This window comes from Protopterus annectens, chromosome 1.part0, assembly GCF_019279795.1.
Source record: "Protopterus annectens isolate FY-2018-M chromosome 1.part0, PAN1.0, whole genome shotgun sequence".
NCBI classification, from domain to species: Eukaryota; Metazoa; Chordata; order Ceratodontiformes; family Protopteridae; genus Protopterus; species Protopterus annectens.
The window spans coordinates 1,870,342,208-1,870,366,957 of record NC_056725.1 but is presented as its reverse complement, the minus strand read 5'-3'; the positions used below and the strand labels follow the sequence as shown (position 1 = coordinate 1,870,366,957).

The window sequence follows — 24,750 nt, the reverse complement described above, 5'->3', positions numbered from 1 at the left end:
GGTTGGAAGTACAATTGAGCACGAAACATACTGCTCTCCACCCAATAATTCTGTAGCATAGCGATAGGGCTTGAGAAACTTTTATACCATTCGCAGTTTCTTCCACTCTGTCTCTGTTGGTAGAATGAGCCTGTGCTTGTGGCCTGGCTATGCTAGAGTTTTCAGTGCAGCTTGTTTGTTGTTTAGAAGTCATTCAATCATCTGAAGAGATGAATTCCAGTGTATGGGAACATCCTGAATTAACTTCTCCTGTCGGTTATACAGTTGCACCTGCTGCTTATCATCTCAGCACTGTTCACAGGACTGTGTTTAAAGTGTCCACAACTTTGTGGCATTTAGCTAGGAGGCCTTCAATTCCAGACTCTGTAACTGCTTTACTTATAGACAACTGAAGCCTGTCTGCTGCACAGGGCATGTTCTGAAATGGCAGTCTTCCTAGAGCAGCTGTCACATTACTTGCATTGTCTGTGCCAAAAGTAGTCACTTTCTCATAAATTCCCCATGATCGTGTCACTGATGAAAAGTCCTCTGCACAGTTTTCTGAAGTGTCATTCTTCAATTTGCTTAGCACACAGTGCAAAGAAATGAAAAATCCAATCTTTGTCAATGAAATGACAAGTAATGTCGAGGTAGCTATCCTTAGCCACAGACGATTAATTGTCGTCCATTAAAGCTACAAATTCAACTCCTGCCATGACTTACTTTCTCTCTCTCTTGGTTGTACCAACTATCAATTCAGTTGCTAATGATGGACCTGGAAGACAAAGTATACTACAGATTTCCACTAGCAACACAAATAATATCCTGGAGGCTTTCTTCAGTGACAATGTTAATCGGGTGACTATTCTCAGCAATCCATCTTGCAACAGCATTAGTAATGTTGCTGTATTTTCCTTGATTAATTGGTTTTGCCATCTCCTGAAGTTCAACTAATGTAGTCTGGTGAGGTGCTGATTCAACTTTATTTGACGATGTGGCTGATGTTGACGGCTCATCTTAAGTGATAAATACATGCTTGGTTCGCAGGTGATAATTCAGAGACGAATTGCTATGATGATATTTAAACTCTTTCTTGCAGTATCTGCAAACCACAGTATCACTAGTTTTAAAAACAAACTTTCCATTCAGAATCATTCTTTCCACCTTTGATTCCATTTGGACCAACTTCAAAAGTGGTCACTTTTTCAAAAATTCCCCATGATCTTGCCACTGATGAATAGTGTTGTTCCATTTGAACCAACTTCCATTTATTGCTCAAGAAAGAAAAAACGGAAATAACATGAGAAGAGATCAAGTGAGACTGACCCGGTGCTGTTTGCTTTAAAACATGTGAATTAAATAATGAACGTAGGTGTTGCAGTAAAAATTTTAATCGCCGATAATTTTTCCAGGTTAATCAGACACGTTAACAGCTATTTATCAGCAGCCCTATACTAAACTATGATGCTAAAGTGTTTATGTCTATAATGGGACTTCCAAGGTGCATACCTATGCATAAAGACATCCAAGAAATCAAGGAGATTTTTTCACTTGTGGGTGGCAGCCAGGCACTACCATTTTCAGACATTACGATTCAGTCTCTACAAGGCCTCCAGGTGTTCACAAGATGCATGGCAGTCATAACAACATACCATAAGCTGCAAGGAATAAAGATATTTCCCTACTTGGATGACTGGCTTCGTCACCCTTACTGTAGGAAGCTAAGCCACAGCCAAGGATTCCTTATTTATCATCTTTCAGTCCCTCAAACTCATGGTGAATTTCGCAAAGTCTCATGAAGAGCCACACCAATGCCTGGAATTCATAGACTATGTACTAGCCACCAGAATCTGTATAGTCAGCCTTCTAAGGAAGAAAATTCCCCAGTGTTGCTAGTAGTCTTGGATATTCTTCAGTTTCATTAGGTTTCAGCAGCCATGTGCCTCAGAGTGATATGGGTCTTTAATGGCTACTTTTTTTCTTCTTCCCACACAAGGTTCTACAGGTGACAGGTAAATCTTCCACTGAACCTTGGGGTTCACTGCAACAAGGTTTTGGACCTTCTATTAGCTCCATTCAGGGTGTACAAGGCATGCTGAACTCACCTTGTCTGATGGCTGTCTGAACTCAGTCTATCTCTGGGTAGTACTTTAGTACTTTAATTCTTGCTGATTCCCTAACCATGGATGGTCCAACATGTTTGGGCACTGACAAATCCAATCTGTACATCATCATTCTCAAGATGAGGGTATTCTTTCTTCAGGTCTTCCAAGATTCCCTTACAAAATGAGTGATGACTCTACATTATGACAGTATGGCAGTGGTGTGGTATAGCAAAAAGCAGAGTGTACCCACTCCTACAAGGTCAAGAAGCTTTGGTAGTGGATGATGTCTTCCATTCGCTTTGTGCTAACTGCTCATATTCCTGGAGAAGCCAGATATCTATCAGATCAGCTCAGCTCAGCAGATGTCTACTGATGCCTTAGGACTGGTCTCTCAGCTCGTCGGTGGCAAGACTTTTGTTCCAGCAATGGGGGAAGCCTTGCTACAATTTGTCAGCTCAGCTGATGTCAGTTGTAACTTAGACTTGGTCTACTTTTGGTTGCCTACATAAAACTTTGGGGCAGTTTTTGACCAATCCTTATTTGTCATTTCCAATTTAAGGCTCTTTTCTGTGATCAGCATATAGTTAAGGACTGGCATGCATTCCACTCATTATATCACTATTCTTATTCAGATGTATAGTTTTTAGAATTCCACCAACCCTTATTATGCCTCTGGTTCAGCCATATAACACCTCTACCACCTATCAGCTGAGCAACAGAGGTCAAAGGCATCCTTCTTAGTATGTCACAGTCATACACATTTCCACTGATTAGCAAAGCATTGTAAGCACATCTGGTGTATGCTTTCAAAATACATAGCATTTCATCCAGGATGCCAGACTCTCTAAGTACCTTACCAGCCTACCAACCCAGCAGGGCTGAGTGAAAACACTCAAAGCCAGAAGCCCTAAAATATTTAATACTTTACAGACTGTCTGACTAAATTATCTGAACTTAAAATAAATTCTCATTCCATATAACAAATTATTTTTTTTTTCAAAAGTAGGCCCCTTACTACAATATGATTTAATGCCTTATTCATTTGTTGTAAACTATATTACCAATTCCCACACCCATAGCCCAGTTCTTGCTCTTCAGCTTGTCTTTATCCAGCTTTCATTCCTCACACTTTAACCATACATTTTATAAATGTCTGGACTTGGTGTGTGTACTGATTAAACATTTGTATGTGCCAAAAAGAAAAATGCAAATACTTAACTTCACTACTAACAAACCATGTCATAAGTTTTAAAAACTGAAAAATATGAGTTGAAATCCCTCATCAAATCCTCTAAAGCTAGCTATGAAAGCAGAATTGCAGCAGATAGTAAAGACAACCACAAGGCCTTCTATAGTTATGTAAAGAATCTCCATGGCAATACCCAGATTTGCTCTGAGCTACTGCACAATGGTACCTCCTATACAAAGCCAACAGATTTTGCCAATTTAGTGGCTGACAGATTCAGTGACAACTTTACCCCTCCTCCCCAAAGGACCAATCACAATACCAGTAGATTGCCAGGCACCCAGTATTACTGCTGCACAGGTTAAAACAGCAATGTCCAAGGCCAAGAATACAGCTTCCATGGGACCTGACAATATCCCTGGCTATGTTCTACATGAACTACAGAGTGAACTGGCACCTCACCTGTGTGCCCTGTTCAGTCACATCCTCACCTCAGGCTTTGTCCCTACCGAATGGTGCACTGCTACAGTCATCCCTCTCCTCAAATGAGGAGCGACTATAGACCTTGGGAACTATCGCCCCATTTGCCTGACAAGTATGATATGCAAAGCTATGGAATGCATCATCATGGACCTAATAAACAAGGATATAGGGAATCTACAAACTCTGGATCCCACACAGTTTGGTTTTGTGAAGGGTAGATCATGCCTGCTCAACTTGGTTGACTTCTTTGAGTCAGTCACCAGAAGGCAAGGTGGTTCATATAGCCTACCTTGATCTGGCCAAGGCATTTGATACCATTCCCCATTCAGGAATCATAGAAAAACTCAATAAGCTAGGCATCAATCCCTATATCACTAGGTGGGTTGCAAACTGGCTCACAGATAGAACCCACAGTGTGAAGGTAGCAGACTCCAAGTCAGACTGCCGACCAGTCACGAGTGGAGTCCCACAGGGTTCGGTCCTGGGTCCTCTTCTGTTTGGTATTTACTTCTCTGAAGTCCAGGCCAACATGAAGGGACTCTGGCTGACAAAGTTTGCAGATGATTGCAAGTTGGGAGCTATTATTAATTCCCCAAGTGATGCTGACATCCTACAGAAAGGCCTCACCAAGACCAACGACTGGTGTCAGAACCATAGCCTTAAGCTCAATGCCAAAAAATGTATCGTCATCCCCTTTGGGAAAAACCCAGTTCCCATGAATTACCACATCGATAGTAGTCCACTGAACAGAAGGTGTTATAAGAGATCTGAGAACACAAGTTGACAGCAGACTCTCTTTTCACCACCACATTGCCACTGCGGTCAGAAAGTCCTTCTATGTGGCACATCTCATTACTAAGGGTTTTTCATCCAGGAAGAAAGAGGTCATTGTCTCCCTCTACTATTCCCTAATTAGGCCAGTCATCGAGTACAATGCCCCATTTGGCATGTACTTCACTAGACACCTGCAACAACTGGAGAGGCTGCAAAAGTACCTCACAAAGAGGATCCTAGGCCTTAAACACTTCTCCTACACGGACAGACTCAAAAAACTCTAACTATTCTCCGTCTCATATCGCCTACTTTGCTTGACATACAAAGCCATGTCTGATCCAGCTCTGTTAGAAATGCTACATCTAAAGAAATCCCAATCTCTCCGCACCACATGCTCCAGTGACCTCAACCTCATTACCACAATCAACAGAATGTGCTGGAGGGACAGGTTCATAACCCAGAGACTGCCCTTGCTACAGAATAGACTTCCCATACATATCAAACAGAGCACCTCACTATCCCTCTTCAAGAGAAACCTTGATGAGTGGGTGGGAAATAGAAAATTCACCCCAGGGATCACTCCAGTGGCTCTACTTGACAGAAGCACTGAGAACTAAGGTCGGGTGGCATTTTGTCAGGGTAATCCTATGGGATAGGTTTATAAAGGCTCCAGAGCCATTAGCCTAGTACACACCTATGAACCTATGAATGTGTTCAAGCACACATTGCTTAAACTTTGCTTATGTATTTATTTTACAAGTACTAAATATGATTATAGCAATTTTGTTTAAATCTAAGCACAGGCAAACAATATAATGCAAGTAGAATAAGACAATTATGAATGCACATTTGCAATGTTTGTAATATAAATACTGCAACAGTACACCGCCTATAGAGTTAAACACAGCCTATATAACCTTTTTTCTATTTTATTACTTGACATTTTATTTTTTCATATTTACTAATAATCCATCAGTCCATGACCCTTTTCTCCTATTCTTCACATCAGGTCAGGTGGTCACATCAACGACGACAATCATCTACAGCCAACTTGATTACTGCCTACTTCTTGTAGCATCTGCCTCCAAAAGAAACTCTACCACCATCCAAACAATCTCCAAATCTTTCACTTCATTACCCTTTCTCCAAAGTATGAACACTACTGTTGTACACTAGCCAAAGCCAACTAGCTGCCAGTTTGGGGACTATATTAAAAGCCCAAAACCACGAAACATCGAGTGCATGTACATCAACACATAAAGGTCGAAGTACATACACAGAGAAACACTAAAAGAGCGAAATCCAAAACACCGAACGAGTTCCGTCATCAGAATGCGCCACACGGGTAACTAAAAAATAATACTAAATAATTAATTTAACACGCATTTTGTAAAATATTGATTGGAGATGATCGAAATTCAAAATATCTGGAAAAAAAAAACATAAAATAAAACCTATTTTGTTTGCAAGGGGCAGGCCTCCCTGTGCCCCTCACACCTCTTGCTACTTATGTATACCAACTCTGAGATCACACAACAGTAGGGAAAGGGCAAATTACCAATCCCCAAAGTACCCCAGCCTCTCACAAAGTAATGCAGGCACACTACAGTCATCTAACTATTCAGTCACTTGAGCTAGCATAAAAATGATTGATATTTCAACATTCTGACTAGAGTTTTCCAATATGTGTGTGTGTGTGTGTGTGTGTGTGTGTGTGTGTGTGTATATATATATATATATATATATATATATATAGATATATATATATATATATATATATATATATATATATATATCCACACACACATATATAGGTATTCATCTCTAAATCATGTTATTTATGCCATCTCACATAACTTTCACCTCTAGAAGTTATAAATAAAAATATGAAGCTGTAAAAGCAAAAGTTATGTTTTTAACACATTTACTGAATTATCATTTAAGACACAGGCAAACATAAATTTATATAGAAGAAAAGTACATAACATGTTCAACGTTACAAATATTATATATCACATACATTCTTTTATACAGTCACTAATCCAGCTTTACATAAATTGCTCAATTCCTGCCATCCCTTAAACCTCACTCTTCCTCCTCCAAAACAATATTCTGCACGTATTTTTTCCTCAGTTTCTATTTTACTTCTACATAATTTGTTCCTAACCTTTTTTTAAAGATCCCACTACCAGTTCTTTCATCTTTGTTACAAAATTCACTTCTTCAAATACAGTTAGTTAAGACTTTTTTTTGGTACCCACTAGAATTATACTTAACAAAGCCTATGTCTAGGCAATTCAGATCCTGTATCCCAGCTCAAAAAAAAATTCCTTAGTTTACACCAATTTGCTCACCCAATATTTCTGAGAGTACTCCATAAAGAATTTTTAAAATCTGCCAATTTATTACACTCCCAAAACATATATTCCCAGTTATCTCATTCTTTCCCATCACAATGCATTTGCCATCTACCCGAGGAAAATTTATTTTGAGTCTGCTTGGGGAATAAAAATACCTATGCAAACACATCCAAACAAAACCCCTAAATCTTCTAGACTTTGTTGCATATTTGGGAGCCATACACATGCCCACCCATTGTTTCCTTGTGAATTGCTTATTCAATCTTTTCTAACCTCCTCTGATTGATTCCTATAGTTATCATGCAATATTTTATATGCCCTATTAAGCTCTTTAGAGCAGCTTCTGTTCTAGAGTCAACTATAAACTCTACCAGGGGAGGTTCTTTCACCTAGGATTTCCTGATCCCTTTCTCTTTGCTTATACTCTGAGATTAGTCCCTGATAGAAGGCAGTGTCTAGCCTACAATCCAAATGTCTTCTTGGCCTCTTCCCATTCTATAACCTTTCCCTCTCTAGCTATTTGCTCTCAATACCTTGGGTCTTTTCCCAAATTTCTCTCTTAAATTCAAGCCCTTGTGCCTATTCTCTGTACCCCTAATTTCAGTCATGCCTATCATTAGAAACTCCTTTCTCCATTCTCATCTTGGCTTAGTTGTTAGTACATTTCTGTTACTTTATGAATATAACATTCTATATGGCTGTTGTTATTCTCCTTAAGGAGCTGCATCCAAAGTCTCACTCGATCCTTATTTCTTGAATTTCCCCTCATCCTTTTCCTTTTTGATTATAGCTTTCAGCTTGTGTTATGTATATGATTCTTAGCTATGTAGCTGTAAAATACCCCTACAAATCAGATAATCCTAAACCACCTTGTTCTGCTGGAAAGATCAACTTATTCCACTTGACCCTTGTCCTCTTTCCCTCTCAAATGAAATCCTTCAACTATTTTTTAATTATTGTCCATAATTTCTCTTCTGGTTGATAAGAATATGTCTGACCTATATATAAAACTAAAGGGACTAACAACAATTTCACTGCTTGTATGTTGTAATCCATAAACATAAACACGAGCTTCAGGTTTCTCAATATTTTTTGTCATATCCTTAGCTGCCATAACAGAATCATTTTAACCCATACTCCTAAATACTTCATTTCAATGTGTCCCCATAAATATGGGCATTGCTGAAATAATTTGTGTGTAGGTACATAGTTTACAGCTATAGTCTTTGTTTTTGCCTTCATGAATTTTACATCCTGAACAAAAACTGTCTCAGAATGTTCCACAACAGTGGGATGTCCTTTCCTGGTTTTATCAGATACAAAATAAAATCATTTACAAATAAAGCCAACTTTTCTTCATTACCATATCAATGATATTCTTGAATTTCTGCTTCCCTTATTTTCTTTGCCAATGGCTCTAAATATAACACAAATAACAAAAGGGAAAGAGGGCACCCCTACCTGGTTCCTCAGTTCAGACACAACTTATCAGAGAGAAACCCTCCCACTTTGATTTTTTCCTTCTGATTCCTCATATATCCTAAGTAACGTTATTATTGCATCATGGAAATCTTATATTGCCCTACTCATAAAATACCATGTTACTCTGTCGAATGCTTTCTCTGCATCAAGACCCACCAATAACACAACTATTTTCTTACATTCTGCTCCCCTCTGGATAATTTTTCTATTAATGTTGTCAAATGTTTGCCTCCCATCTACAAAACCACACTGGTCAATATTTCTTAATTTTGATATCACCTTTGCCTTTTCTGTAATTATTATAGACAAATACTTCATAATCATGGTTTAAAATTGAAATGGACCTATATGAAGCTGGATCATACGAGTCTTTACCATCTTTAGGTATTAACAGTCACCACTGTTTTCTTCCAGGATGCTGGTGCTTCTCCTCCTTTTAAAATATGGTTAAACAAAACCTTCTCGGTCTTTATCACTTTTTCCCTCCCAGCTTCCAAACTTCTACAATACCACCATCTATTTCTGGGGACTTTCCTATAGACTGGTTATACATCACCAAATTTATCTCATCGCCTCCTATCCTAACCATTAGTAATTGAGCCTCATCTACCTCTAACCTTGGCATATTTAATTCTTCCATAAACATTTCCATTTGTACTCTGAAATGATTTCCGCATTTCTATGCTTTATACAGATTAAGAAAACAAAACATTTTACCATTCAAATACAGTATACATCATATATATATTTCTTTGTTACTATCATTAGTCCAACATTTCAAAAAAATTGCTGAATTCCCCCTTAATCCTCACTCCTCTTCCTCCTGAACATTATTGTATATGTACAGTTCCCACAATTTCTATTTACTTATATGTAATTTGCTTTTTAAATACGGACTTAAGCATTTGTGGCCTGTTTCCACCTGAACTTCTTTACATACACATGTTCATAGAATTTCTCACCTTCAAACACTACTGCTACTAGTTTTCCTACCACAACATATCTCTTCTGTGTATCTGTAAATGTTCTTGACACAAAGGCAACTGGGTCTATTCTCTTCCAGGATTACATCTCGTATAGCATTTTGACTGGCATTTGCTAGTAACATAACTGACATACTCATATCATAGTATTTTAATGCTCATAGATCTGTAACTAGTTTTGCGAACATTTAAACACTCTTTTCCTCTTCATAACCTAGCTTACATCTTGCCGTAACATATTTCTTGAAAGCATAGCTATTTCAGACATATCAGATACAAGCTTTGTAAAAAGACAGCACTGTTCATATAAATCTCTCTACTGCATGCGTACTTGTCTACTGCTTCATCATTTTACTTTTTTATATCAGCTTTCAGTCCCACAGACGTTAGACTCATTATTATCATTATCATTTCCATTCTTCCCATTTTTTACATGGGATTAGAGTGTCATATAAATTGTTGCCACCCCTCTTTATTTACAGGCACTTTCCTAACTTGTTCAAGAATCACACCTGCCTGTCTCAGGTCTTCTCATGCAATCTATCCATCTCTTGGCTGGACATCCTCTTGCCTTCTTCCCGTCTCTCCCAAATTTGTTTTATCAAACTGTCTTCTGCTTTCCTGCACATGTGATTAAGCCACAATAATCAGTTTTCCTTTATCTTTTCTGTAACTGGGCTACTTTGGTTTCTGCTCTTCTGCCAGAAATTCTTGACAAGTTGTAAAATAATCTTCAAAACATAAAGCAGTCAACTAAACTTGCAGTGGGCTACTACTGATGCCAAGCATTTTGTAAACAACCTTGGAGCTGTAGACAAACCAAAGGGTAAAGCAGAGAAATTAAAATGTAAACCAGACAGAGAAAATTAAAAAAAAAGTATGAAATCTTTGAAAACTGTAATGTAATAATAAGCATTTTTTTTAAAGCTGGATTTAAAAAGCTGAGGAAAACTTAGATTGAGAGGTAGCAAAGACTGTAGAGACAGCATTTTGAATTCTGGGTCCTTTATGTGTAGGTTTAGAAAAGAAAGGTCTAGGACAGGTTTTTTCTTTCTTTCACTGGCATCACAGACATTCTTGAATAAAATCCTTTCCTTGTTTGATATGGGTAAGGAGGTTCTATAATCCCGTGAGCCAGCGTTTACTTCAATACAGGAGGAAACAGGGAGGTTTGATTGAACATACGTGGAAGAATCCCTTGATAAGAAGGAGGGGACTCCCACTTCCAGTTGTAGCTTTCTCAAATGATTCTCAAAACTCGGGTATCTGAGGCTATCTGGTGCCACAGAGGGAAATAAAGACCTAGTCTTTGGGGCAGTTTTATTGATATGCTGGGGTTGGGGTGGGAACATGAGGGGGCATATAGTCAGCCTCCTTTTTTAGTTTATCCTTGGCTTTGGGAGAGTCATTGCTTTTTGAAATTTTGTTAGCTTGTGCCTTGCTGAGTCTGTTCTTACAAAAGGATCCTGAACTGGAAGGAAGGTTCCTACTATGCTTTGGCATGGACGGTTGAACTATCTAAATGACCCCCTGAATTAACTTTCCTCTTTCATTAAATCTTTTAGGGACCCAAGCAGAGGACAGGCCAAATAATACCTCTTTATTCAGAGGAGCATTCAGGATCTCAACTTTGACATCCTCTGATAAATTGTGTGTACATAGCCATCATCGTCACTGATTCAGCAGCAGCTGCTCTAAATATAGCATAAACAGTGTCATAAGAACACTTTAAAGAGTGACACACAGGGTATATTAAAGAATTCAGAGATATCTTAGTTTTTGAAGAAGGAAGATCTGCAATTAACTGTCTCCCAGTAACAAAAGAAGTTAGCAAAAGTTGGACATGTGAACCTGACAAGCGACCATCCTGAAGGCTAAAGTAGAAGAAGAATAAACTTTCTTTCCAAATCTATCAAATACTTTCCCATCTTTTGTCAAAAGGAACAGGTTATTGGCAAAATATGTTGCAGGGACTGATCTGGGGCTTAAAAATAGAAATCTGTGGGTCTTTGGAACCTTACATAATTTACCAGACTTTTGGAGGCCAGGAGGTTACTGCCAGACAAACTGCTGGTTGCCAAGAAATGAGGAACCGCTGCAGGCTGAGAAAAATCCATGTGTAATAGGTCATTTATTTATTTACATTTAAAAAGAAGACAACGGCCAACCTCCACTCGAAACCAACAACAAATGAAAGGAAGAAAGCCCAACGGATCAGGAGACTACTGCAACCAAAATAATCCACCAACTGTGCAATGAACAAAAATATAAACGCTTTATTCAATCTGCGTTTTCGTCCAACAAGTGACTTCATCAGATTAGGCAAACTGTAGACTAGCAAAGACTAAAAGAAAACCAGAATGGTTTTCTTTTAGTCTTTGCTAGTCTACAGTTTGCCTAATCTGATGAAGTCACTTGTTGGACGAAAACGCAGATTGAATAAAGCGTTTATATTTTTGTTCATTGCACAGTTGGTGGATTATTTTGGTTGCAGTAGTCTCCTGATCCGTTGGGCTTTCTTCCTTTCATTTGTTATTTATTTAAATTTGTTGACCGGGAATGTCTGACTGGACGTAGGTCCATTTTCAGAGGAGGCCCGGGGAAAAAAGCTTCACAGTTCAAATAAACAGACAGTAGTTACATTGGATTACATAGCGATTAACAATTTAACATAGCAATTACTTACAACATATTTACAGAAGAAGAACATAGTACATCAGTAGACAACTAGAATCTTTATCTGTGAAGTACATAACAGACATTAACAAATGTTACAATAAGAAGTTCCTGCTGTATAATAAGTACTAGGCTTATGAACATCTGAGCTTGCTATAATCAAGGTAGTTAGTGGAGTGGAAAGAAAGGTAGTGGTTGGCTGGGGTGGGTGATGTTAGAGTGGGAGTTGCAAGGGCATAGCCAGCATGTTTTTAGGTGCGCTTATAGTAAAGTTTTGAAGTGGGTGCATGATGGTACGGAGGTAATTGTGGGTGGGAGGGAGTTCCATAATTTGGCTATGGTGCAAGAGAATAGTGCTTCACCAGCAGAGTTATTGGCTTTAGTGATTTTTGTTGCTGGATCTTAGTGGTCTGGTGGTGCGATTGGGTTGGAGTAGATTCTGGAGGGATGGGACATTTAGTGGCTGGTTTACTAGTTTGTGGGCGAGTGAGAGTTGATACCATTAAAGGAGGTGAGGGAGTTCAAGCCAGCCCAGTTCAGCGAGTGAGAGACAGTGGTGACTACTGTAGGATGCCCCTGTGGCGAATTTGACAATTTTGTTGTAGCAGGTCTCTAGCTTGTTTAGATCGCATTGCCTTAGGTTGGTATATATTGGAGAGGCATAAAGTAGGGTGGAGATAAGGTGGGAATTTGATATTGAAATCTTTGCTGCTTTGGTGAGAAGTTGCTTATTTCTGTATAACGCTCATAGTTTTTTGTGGACTTTTTTTATGGTCATGGATATGTGAATGTCAAATTTTAGTTTATTATTTCCACTCCTAGCAATTTGGTGTGTTCATTTGGGTGTATAGTGATGTTGTCTTTTGCTGTGATGTTAAAGTGAGAGCTGTTTTGAGTATGTTTTGTGGGTTGGAAGATGAGTAGTTTAGCTTTGTTTGTGTTGAGTATTAATTGGACATTGGATAACCAAGTTTCAACAGAGGAAAAGGCTTCCTGTGTGACTTTTTGCAGTTTGGGTAGGGACTGGGCTGAGCAGATGATGGTTGAGTCATCTGCGTATTGCATGAGTGTGCCATGTTTGGTGGCAGAGGCTAGATTATTGGTGAAAACAGAGAAGAGTAGGGGTCCAAGGATGGATCCTTGGGGAACCCCCTATGGGGACAGGTAGTTGGAGAGGTATGTCATTCTGCCATACAACGGATTGTTGTTTGTCAGACAGGTAACTCTGAAACCAGTTGGTGACTGATTGAGAGAAGGATAGGTTATTGAGGACAGAGATGAGTTGTTTGTGTGGGACCATGTCAAATGCATTAGATAGGTCTAGGAAAGTAGCAGAGGAGAGATAGCCATTGTTTTTATGCTGAAGGATGGTGTTAGTAAAGGAGAGTAAGGTCATAATATATTTGCTGGGATTCTGGAATTTGTTTTTGCTCCTAATGAAACAACTTTTTTATTCTGGCTGTGGTATTGGAAAAAGAAAACTCTTTGTGGAGAGAGCAGAAGAAAAACTTTCTTCAGAACTTGATCCCCCTACACCCTCTTGTGGTGTAAGCACTTGAGAAACACAATCTAAATATAAGTCCTGTTCCTTAGGCTTAGACTGAGGAAATCCTCTTTCTTTTAAATTCTGGGAAGAGTCAGCATTTAAAGATCAAAAGGACTGAAACAGCAGAAGAAAAATGCTAGCTTTCTGTTTTCTTTTCTTTTTCTGGGTGACAACCCCCCCCCCCCCAAAAAAAAAAAGGATGACCTGAGTGTGGGTCTCTTCCTTGGGAATCAAGCTTCCTAGGGTAGTTCTGCTGTAGAGCATAATATGCTCTCTCCCCTGAAACTGACAAGTGTGGTTCTCCCATGAGTAAAGAGGTCAGCTGAACAGCTTGCAGAGGACATGCCTATCTCCTCCTTCTTAGTGGCTTTTAGAGGAGCAGCATCAGATAGAAGAGAAAAACTGATGAGCGGTCTGAGGTAGCTGAAATGGACTAAGCGGAATCACTCATCAGTGGCTAAGGAGAACAGGAAGTAAGTTTGAAGACCAAAGACTCCAGTACATTTCTTCTTTTTTCAGATAGGGAGGGAAGAACTAAATGGACAGAAGCCTAGTTCATGCACCACTGAAAAATGTGCCTGACAATCATGTAGTGGAGCATTGGAGAGTCGGTGTACAACCTGACTGGAAATTTTAATTTATCAGGTAAGTGTTTTAATGACAACCCCTAAAACCTCAAATTATAGCCTCTAGTTATAGCTTTGGGCAAAAATGAAAAACTTTTTCTCACAAAAAGTGATATCGTGAAAGAATTTTTTCCCAAAAGGGAACCTTAGCTAAAATTATACATTTGCAGAACCTTAGCTAAAATTATAAGTTTGCAAGTCAAGTTTTTAGTGATGACTACTAAAAACACCTGTCCTTGCCTTCGATTATGGTTTCTAGCAGAAAAAGGGAAAAAGTAACCTTTTCTTTTTAAATAGCAAATTTTCTTCATAAAAATCAATAAAATGAAAGGTATTCTCCAACTAGGTATTTATCTGCCCAGCCTTGAAGAGGTGCTAGCCATCTATTGATCACTCAAAGCACAAAAGGAAGAGCACATTTCTACAGCAAGAAAGTCCTGAAGGTTGTCTCTCTAACCACTAAACTTATACTGTTCTCTTTTAGCTGCTCAGTGGTTTGGGTGTGTGGAAGGTGCCCCTTAAGCTTTGGAAGCAGGCTAGTTGTCATATACTTGGCATGATACGACCCATATAACTTAGGCTACTACAGCAGTGATCTAATGAAGAACATTTACAAATGCCTTCTTTGTTTCCAAAAGAAATGAGGATGGTACAGGGTGTTCTCCTTTTTCTACCTGGCATCAGCCTATCATGCTGCTTGTGGGGCAAGAGACCTGCCCATGCAGGGAATGTCCAAAGGCATTAAAGTCTAGGTAGATAAGCATGTAATCAGCTGTGGTGAATTACTTTTCTTAATGGAACCATCTGTCCATATGATGAACATCACACTTTCTAATCTGACCTCCCCAATAACTCTACATGTATAACAGTTCACTCCTCTCTAAGGTAAAGCCTAGTTTCTTCTCTACTTTTTTTATTTGTTTTCTGGCTACTGACACCAAAAAGGAAAGACTAGCCCAAGCTAGGCCCATACCTCCCCCAGTTACAGTCTAGAATTGAGACATAATAGCTTGGGCATGGCAATGACGTTAGACTCAGTTAACTGCTATCTTACTGGATTTCCCCAATCAGAAACTAGCAAACTGCAACATCTGCAACTCATAAAAGATGAATAAGGACAACTTACTGATTTACATACCTTGATTCTGCACTGCAGGCACCCTTTTAATATGACACTGTTGCAATTTCACATGGCCTTGGGTATGACTTCTCGGTTTTCTTGGATCTGTCAATATTTTTCTTTGTGCAGTTTGAGAAATGTGATTCCGAGGTAAAGAAGAAACTTGAGAAAGAAAAAAACAGCACTGACAAAGGAAATCAAACCAATATATTTTATTTAAAAAGTAGATTTGTAAATCATCACAAAAGATTTTTCTGCAAGACGTTTTCTCTACGTTATTTACTATAAGATAGTATGTTTGTGTAAGAGCTACCAAAATAGCAGACTTTTAAGAACCTAAATCAGAAAACCTCAGTAAATTACATGAGACATCAAATAAAAGCTTCAACAATTTTAACTGCAAGATGCCTAAAAGGGTCAAGTAATTCTTACATAAGGACTTGCATGTCTCCTTGTCTTACCCATACGGAGCTCCATTAACAACTCAAACAGGGTAAAGAAGAGAGAACTATGGTGTGAAGAAACAGTACTCTCAAAAAAGAATGGCAAAAAAAGAGAAAAGGGCAAACACAACAATATATACTATTAAGAGTGGTTATTTCTGTGGTTTGTAGATTTCAAAAGGTAAGCTAAAAAGATCTAGAGCTGTACCAGTAGAATGTGGCACCCAGGTCAACACACCTGTCACCCCCTTCTGCCCATAAGCCATAGCATTTTTTACTGCTTAATGATAGCTTGGGAGTTGTCAGTCATACTGTTTTTTTTTTTGGCAATTTATTATGCTGCAACTTAATAATGCACTGCTACTTTTAAAAGAAAAAAGAAGAATAACCCAGCTCCATGGTGTAGATAGATGATGCCCTGACTACAAGCCAGTGGCTAGTGTTTGATTAGTTGCACAGGTGCTCAGGGTCCAGGCAGGAAAGGATGGGCTTGAGGGGGCCAATGCCAGCCTTCCCCTCCTGGGGAAGGGAGGTAGCTAGTCTCATAACAGCAGGCTGGCACTGTTGTAGTGGTGTAAGCACTACTGAAAAAGGAAAGTCAATATGTATGAAAGCATGCATGTCTTTCTCCTAACTAGACAACCACTGTAGAGTCAACAAATTGCCTACTGGGAAGGAAGATTAGGAAGAATGGGACAGGGACCTGCTGCAAGACTAACATCTCTCACAAACACTTGATTTACACCTTCAGGGGAATAAATGGGCTGACAAAGCTCTCTGGATGGGTAGCAATAAGCTGCAATACTCTTGCCCAGGTTGGGTATGCCTGGCTCTTGCCCCCTGGAAGGAACTCTCAGGGGAATGATAAATGACAAATTCACCACCTTAACAGGTACAAGCAAGCAAAATCTGAGGGTAATGCTACTCAATGCTAGAAGTCTAAACCTCAAACTGCATTCACTCCAGGCACTCCTTAAAATGAAGAACATCGACATCTGTGCAGTGACAGAGACCTGGTTCATGACTCCAGAGAGTACCCCTGCATTACCAGGCTATAATTCATTCCACACCTTTCGGCCACCTAACCTGGGCCGGAACACTAAAGGCGGAGGCATGTCCATATTCATTAAGGATATCCACACCTCCAGGCTAGTTGCTCAGCATAATGCATCCAAGATTATCCAAGTGCAACTAACTCTGGGCAAGACCGCAATCCAAACTGTAACTTGCTACAGATTCCCCACCATGCCCCAGGATTCCCACTCCTCATTTCTTGATACACTGGAAAATATTAGGGTACAACCCAACACCCTAATAATGGGCTATTTCAACTACCCCCCCCCACCATTAACTGGTAAAACTACTCATGTACCAACTCTTTTTGCTCAATGTTTTCTGGAATTCATAAATTTCATTGCCTTGGATCAACTTATTCACACCCCCACCAGGGGCAGCAATATCATAGACCTGGTCATTATAAACATGGGCGACCGGTTTTCCACACCAGAGGTCAATTCTTCGTTGGTCAGATCCGACCACAAGTTAATCACCCTAGACATCCACATCCTGCCCCACCCCCCATTAGGGAAACCACTGTAAAAAATTTCTCCGAAGCCAACTTTAAGCTTCTTAAGACAGAAGTGGCAAACATCACGACACCCATGTAGACAGACAATACAGGTACGACTGCTGAATCCTACACAAATGCACTTTATAAGTACTTACACGAGTGCAAAGATCGTGCTATCCTTAACAGAACCAAGATGCTATCCTCCAAAAAAAAGGAAGCCAATCTGGTGGTCCCCTGCCATAAACAAACTCTACAACAGAAGAAAGAAATTGTTGCAAAAAAGAGTAAAATCCCATGATTGGAGGAACTCCCAGGTCAGCCTCAGTAAGAAGCTGAGATCCGTCATAAAGTCCTCCAAAGCTAGTTACAAAAACAAAATTGCCACTGATTCTAAAGACAACCACAAAGCATTCTATAGTTATGTCAAGAATCTCAATGGCAACACTCAGATCTGCTCTGAGTTACAGCACAATGGCACTAAATATACAGGATCAACTGATATTGCCAACATCCTGGTAGAGGTTCAGTGCTAACTTTACCCCCTCTCACCCCTAACGGGCCCATCTCTATACTGGAAGAATGCAAAGTTCCAGTAATCAAGGCTGCACAGGTAAAAACCACACTCTCCAAAGCCAAGAACACAGCATGCATGGGATCTGACAACATCCCAGGCTGTGTTCTACATGAATTGCAGAATGAATTGGCACCCCACCTAAGCACCATGTTCAATCATAGCCTCACTTCAGGATTTGTGCCCATTGAATGGCGCACAGCAACGGTTATCCCACTCCACAAAGGGGAAGCCACCATGGACCCCGGGAACTACTGCCCCATTAACCTAACGAGCCTGGTCTGCAAGGCCATGGAACATATAATCATGGATCTTGTACACAAAGACATTGGTAATCTCCAAACTCTTTACCCCACCCAGTTTGGGTTTGTCAAAGGCAGATCATGTCTTCTAAACCTGATAGACTTCTTTGAAGCAGTCACCAAAGCCGTAGACGAGGGTAAGGTGGTTCACATAGCTATCTAGCTCTCGCCGTGGCTTTTGACACCATCCCCCACTCTGGAATTATAGATAAACTCACTAAACTAGGTATAAATCCCTAAGTCACAAGATGGGTTGCCAAACGGCTCACTGACAGAACCCGCACTGTGAAAGTAGCAGACTTCAAATCTGACTTCAGACCAGTGACAAGTGGAGTACCACAGAGTTCAGTCCTGGGTCCTCTCCTGTTTGGTATCTACTTTTCTGTAGTACAGGCTAACACAGAAGGTCTTTGGCTTTGGCTAATGAAGTTCGCAGATGACTGCAAACTAGGAGCCACAACTGAAACTCCTAATGATGTGGACATCCTACAAAAGGGCCTCACGGAGACAGATACCTGGTGTCAAAGCCATGGCCTCAAGCTCAGTGCCAAAAAGTGCACTGTCATCCCCTCTGGTAAAAACTCTGTACCCATGGGCTACCACATAACACTGAAAGTGTGAGAAGAGACCTTTGGACACAGGTGGACAGTAGTCTCTCCTTTGATAATCACATTGCCAGAGTAGTCAGGAAATCCTTCTACATGGCGCACCTCATCACAAAAGGTTTCTCATCCAGGAAAAAGAGGTCATTGTTCCCCTCTAATCGTTACTCATTAGACCCATTATAGAGTACAACGCCCCTTTTGGTATGTACTTCACAAGACAGAAATACCTCACAAAGAGGATTACCGGCCTCAAACAGATGCCCTACGCAGATCGTCTCAAAAAACTCCAGCTTTACTCTGTCGCGTATCGCCTACTCAGAGGTGATCTCTGCCTAACATACAAAGCTATGTCAAACCCAGAGCTGTTGGACATGCTCCACTTAAAGAAATCCCAATCCCTCCGTGCTACATGCTCTATGGACCTAAACATTGTCACTACAATAAACAGAATATGCTGGAGGGATAGATTCCTGTCCCAGAGACTTCCCATACTTTGGAACAAACTACCTATGTATATCAAACAAAGCTCATTAGCACTCTTCTAGAAAAATCTTGATGATTGGATGGGAAATAGGAAATTCACCCCGGGGATCATCTCTGTGGCTCTGCTCAACAGGGGCACAGGAAAATAATTTTCTTGGGTGGCGAAAGCCAGGGTACCTTTTTGGCTAGGCTTATGTAGGCCTTAGGGCCAATAGCCTAGTACCTACCTATGAACCTATGAACAAATACGTTAAAGGGGAGCCAGAAGTGGAGTCACTGGGCATATCATGCAGGGGATTAAAAAAAAGAACAGTTTGCAAACTGGCAACCTATGTAATGTCCCCTTTGTTCTGTTTTTCCTATGGATGTGAATAAATATTTACTATATGACTGGTACCAGTAGACGATACAAAGTATCAATGCTGTCTTTCCAAGCTGTTGACTATATTTTTACAAATAATTATTTCATATGTAACACTGTAGAAAACTTAAATGGGTAGGTATAAACCAGTACAAGATACTTTCTTAACAGAACAATGAAAAAAGTCTAAGCATTTTCTTCAAAGACATGATTTCTATGGAAATATGAACTAATTTCTTTAATGTTAAGCTCTAAAACTCTGAAATCATCATAACAAAAAGCAACAGTAAATAAAATATAACTTTTCAGAGATATTACTGATGTGCAGAAGCAAAACCTAATTCTGGGCTGTTGATAATGTTGAGTTAGAGTGAGTCTGTGAATGATACAGGCTTGGCTAGTAAGGAGGTGGTCTGGCATCTGAGGGACGTTTTTCTAACTGAAGAGAAAGGTGTGGAGATTTGTTGGATTAGTCAGACCCTTATTTGAAATGAGGGGATTTGCTAAGCTCAGCAGCAGCAGTCAGGGTGTGAGGCAGTACTGCACTTTAGTGCAGATGCCACATAATGTAGACGTGACCATGCAAAGCCTTATCTGCCTATTCATTTCCTGGAAGGTGAGAATCAGATGTTAAGTATAACTTCTGGTTCTTGCACCAGCTTCTTGTCAAATCTATCTTAACCCTAACAGGCAGCTTGTACACTCTGCAATGGCTGCCTGGCCAAAGAAAGACATGGACATCACTAGGCATACTGCACACAGATATGATCAAAAGCAAGCATAAGATAAAAAAAAAAATTAGTTCATATGACCAACTATAGCACTTGTATCACTTAAAAATTAAACTGTCAATAGTCTTCTGGTAAGGAAAAAGAAGAGAAATGAACCCCCCCCCCCCCGCCCATCATTACTCATGTGCTAACCCGACCCCTGCTCCTAACCTCAACCTTATACATTAGGGTGCTAAATACTTTTTTTCTAACAGAACCACTAATCAAGACAAACACACACACACACACACACGCCCAATGCTGAAACTTTCATTACAAAGAGAGTTTTCAGTAATTGTTCTCACTTCCTCTCATTTTACATTTGATATTCAACGCTTCAGCGACTTCTGCCCTCAACAATGTGAAACATTCCATCAATTCTGTTACACTAAAGTCCTCTGCCAGTTTTTAAGATTGAACAAATGGCATGTACAAAGAGTTGTATGCTGATTAAAAGGGGAAGTTAGAATTATGTAGAGTACTGAAGCTGAGAAAAAAGTTGTTAAAGTTCAGTCTAGTCTGAAATGCTACAAACATACAATAATGATAAACAATTCACAGCAGGGTACATTAGAAAAAGGAGTTATTCAAATCAATATCCAAGGCAAAAATGAAGGCTGTTATGAGGGTAGCTATACTGCTGTAAGACAATCTTCAATAAAGATCTGTTACGGTGAGTACCTCACGCATATCTGTTAATTCAAGGAACATGCTTGCAACAGTATAACAAATGGGTAGGTGTTCAAGTGAAGCAGCACAAGACTGCTCCATGATGGACAGGTAAGACAATTGCTTGTAAGTGGCCAGCCAAAGCCCGTCTTTTAATATGAGCAATGTGGTGAAGGATGGAAGGATGTCCAGGTTATGGTTTTTAATACTTCCTGGGTTTAGACATTTTTAAACTATATAAAAAAATGTCAGCCACTCTAAAAGAACAAGCTTTGTTGGTGTCTGTCTCAGTTTTAGTTGCCATAACAAAAGGGAATACAAACAGCAAGCCATTATGACAATGTCTGTTAATCATGACTAAGGTTCGACTTCCTGAGGACTTTCTGGATGATATTCACAGTCTATGAATGTCCAAGGCGCATAACTGTCCGACAGAAAAGAAGACTAAAAGTTAAATTAATTGGTTAAAAAGACAGCATAAACTGCATTAGGCATAAAGGATGTGACAGCTCTTAGGGTAACGCAGGATGACACAGTGTACATTGGCATGTAGCCTAAAGATCTGAGATGAAAACTATGAAGACAATTTCTTCCAAAACAGAAATGTTTTGAAGAAGCTGCCTCAAAAGGTGGCAAAATCTGTTTTTGTATCATAAAATTTAATACCAGATTGGCAAAACAGAATGCAAAGGGGATGCTGAATACAAAATTCAGAATTTTTTTTAACAAGCAGACTTTATTAACTTTATATATTGTAGTTTTACAGACAGTACAGTCCTCATGCATCATGCACATAATTTTTTCTCTGGCTGTTGCCCCCTTATGAAAGTACAAGGGTCTGCACTCTTACGCAACAAACAGTTCAACTGTCCTTAAGAATATACAGTGAGTGGCAACTCATCACCATATTTTGTAGAGCAAATAAAAAAAGACACATTTGCACATTTCTTGAATAGTAGTGACAGTTAATCCATCCTGCATATTATCTAACACACTCTTTTCACTCTAACATTTGCTCCCATTTAGCCCACTTACTCTTTGACCTTCTTCATTCCCTGCACTTCTATATCTCTGACAGAATTGCCTGTTCTAAAGACTTAAATCTTGCCTGTAATATAAATAGGACCTGTGGAGAGAGAGGCACTGTATGCATCCCAGAGGCTACCCTTTCTCTGGAACAGGATCTCCATCGATGTGAAGCAGAATTCCTCCCTAACCTATTCAAGTGTACTAAACTGGTTAGAGCTTCCCCACAACTTACTTCTCTCTCGGCTTCAGATAATTCATTCTACAATGCATCTGCCTTCCTCCTATCCCAGCATTATCACTATCATCTCCCCCTACTCCCCACCTAGATCCCTTCGTAGCTCTGAACAACATCTCCTTTCTATATACAAGCCAAAAATCAAAACAGCCAAGAACCTTTACACCTACTCGCCAGCTGACAACTGGACATTCGTAATGTCAAGCCAAAACACCAGTTAAGAAATGCTGTAAAAAAACACCTAAGCAACATACGACTTTGTCTGTGTAATCATCCCCCTGACTGATGTGCCTTACTTTATACCTATCTGTCACCTTACCTCCCTCCTTTCTTCCATCTCTATCACCTTACCTCCTTTCTTTTCCCCTAAATGTTCTCTACGTAGCTCTTACTAGTTCTAGTTTACCTCGAAGTACCTGTATGGTTTCTACTGACTCTACCTGAGTTATACAGACATATAGCAAGTTCTACCTACTGCAGCTATTCAGCTCAATGACTGATGAAGAAGAATGTAATTTCTCTATTTGATTTTTACTCTGTATTGTAGCAGTTGGATTCTTTAATCACTTTGATTTCTATTATTCATCTCAGTTTATTGTTACTGTTTATGTAATTGTACTTATTAATTCTACTTATGTTTTTGTGGAGCTTTTCTCCCCGGGTCTCCACTGAAAAAGGGGTCTGGCCCAGCTGGACTAACTCGGTCAACAAATGTCAAATAAATAAATGTGTGCAACTTGGACAATTGGATGGTGAACACAAAATTCATCTCTGGTTTGGCTTCTGTCTCTCTAATGGACATAGGCAGCCTGTGAATGGTTCATCTCTCAGGCTCCTGCTTTCACATAGGATTCCCCTATCCTTTCTCTTTGCCTATATCTGATATCAATCCCTGGTACAGAAGTCAGTCTCTAGCCTGCAGTCCAAATGTCTTCTTGGTCTCATCCCAATCTATTAACTTTCCCTCTCTTATTTGTTCCCATTACCTTGGTTCCTTTGCCAGTTTTCTGCAGTAAATTCCAGCCCTCTCGTCTATTCTGTGTACCTCTACTTGCAGTAACCTCTATCTGCAAACTTTAATTTCTCCATTCCTGTGTTGGCTTAGTTCTTAGAATAATTTCTGCTACTTCATGAATATAATATTCTGTACGGCTATTATTCTCCTTAAGGACCTGTATCCAAAATCCCACTCTCAACTTATTCATTGAATTTCCTCTTTGCTTCATCATCCCTTTCCACGTTTATAACCTTCTGCTTGTGTTATGTATATGAGCCTTAATTGTGTAGCTCTAAAATATCCCTTCAAATCAGGTAATCCTAAACCTTTTTGTTCTATTAGAAGGATCAGCTGAGTCCACTTGACTCTTGGCCTCTTCCCCTGCCAGATAAAATCTTTAAACTTTATGAATTACTATCCACTACTTCTTCTCTGGTTGATAAAAATATGCCTGACCTGTATATAAAACTAAAGGGGACTAAAAACATTTTTACTGCTTGTATCTTATCTGTATACATATGCAGCAGCTTCCAGTTTCAGTTTTAGTATTATCTTTTGTTTAGTCTCTGCCCACATTTCCTCAGCTGCCATAACAGAATCCTTTTTAACCCATATTCCTAAACACTTCATTTTATCATGTTCTCATAAATATGGGTATTGCTGAAATAAACCATGTGGTATAGCCTTTGTTTTATCTTTATTTATTTTATATCCAAAAAAAAAAAAAAAGAACTGCCTCTGAATGTTACACAACTCTGAGATGTCCTTTTCTCGTTCCACTGGGTACAAAATAATAGACAGCATCTACAAACAAAGCTAACCTTTCTTGAATACCATGCTAATTATATTTTTGAATATCTGAGTCCCTTATTTTCTTTGCAAATGGTTCTAAATATAACACAAATAACAAAAGGGAAAAAGGACACTCCTGCCTGGTTCCTCTGTTCAGACACAACTTATCAGATAGGATCCCTCCCATATTGACTTTTGCTGCAATCCCTCATATATCCCCCTAATTAACTTTATTATTTATTAGGAAATGCTAATGTTTCAATTGTCTTGCTCATAAAATCCCGGCTTACTCTTTCAAATGCTTTCTCTACATCCAGACTCACCATCAACAGTAGTATTTTCTTACATTCTGCTTCCCTCTGGATCATCATTGTTCTAGTAATGTTGTCAAATGTTTGCCTCCCCTCCACAAAACCACAATGATCTATATAAATTTTGGCAACACCTGTGCTATTCTTTAAGTCATTACAGACATAAAGACTTTATATACATGGTTTAAAATTGAAATGGGCTTATATGAAAGCTGGATCTGATGGGTCTTTTCTGTCTTTAGGTATTATAGTCACCACCACTTTTTTTCCAGAATGTTGATGCTTCCCCTAC

The 24,750-nt window shown here is 39.4% G+C and overlaps 1 protein-coding gene across 1 annotated transcript in view; it reads right to left on the bottom strand.

The window, feature by feature from the left end:
* Window positions 1-24,750, bottom strand: part of LOC122800481 (ciliogenesis and planar polarity effector 1-like) — a 351,077-nt gene that overhangs the window by 66,994 nt on the left and 259,333 nt on the right. Inside the window, exon 4 of the mRNA XM_044069925.1 lies at window positions 15,339-15,482. Within this exon, the coding sequence (XP_043925860.1) occupies window positions 15,339-15,482 (144 nt within the window). The remainder of the gene's footprint in view (window positions 1-15,338; window positions 15,483-24,750) is intronic.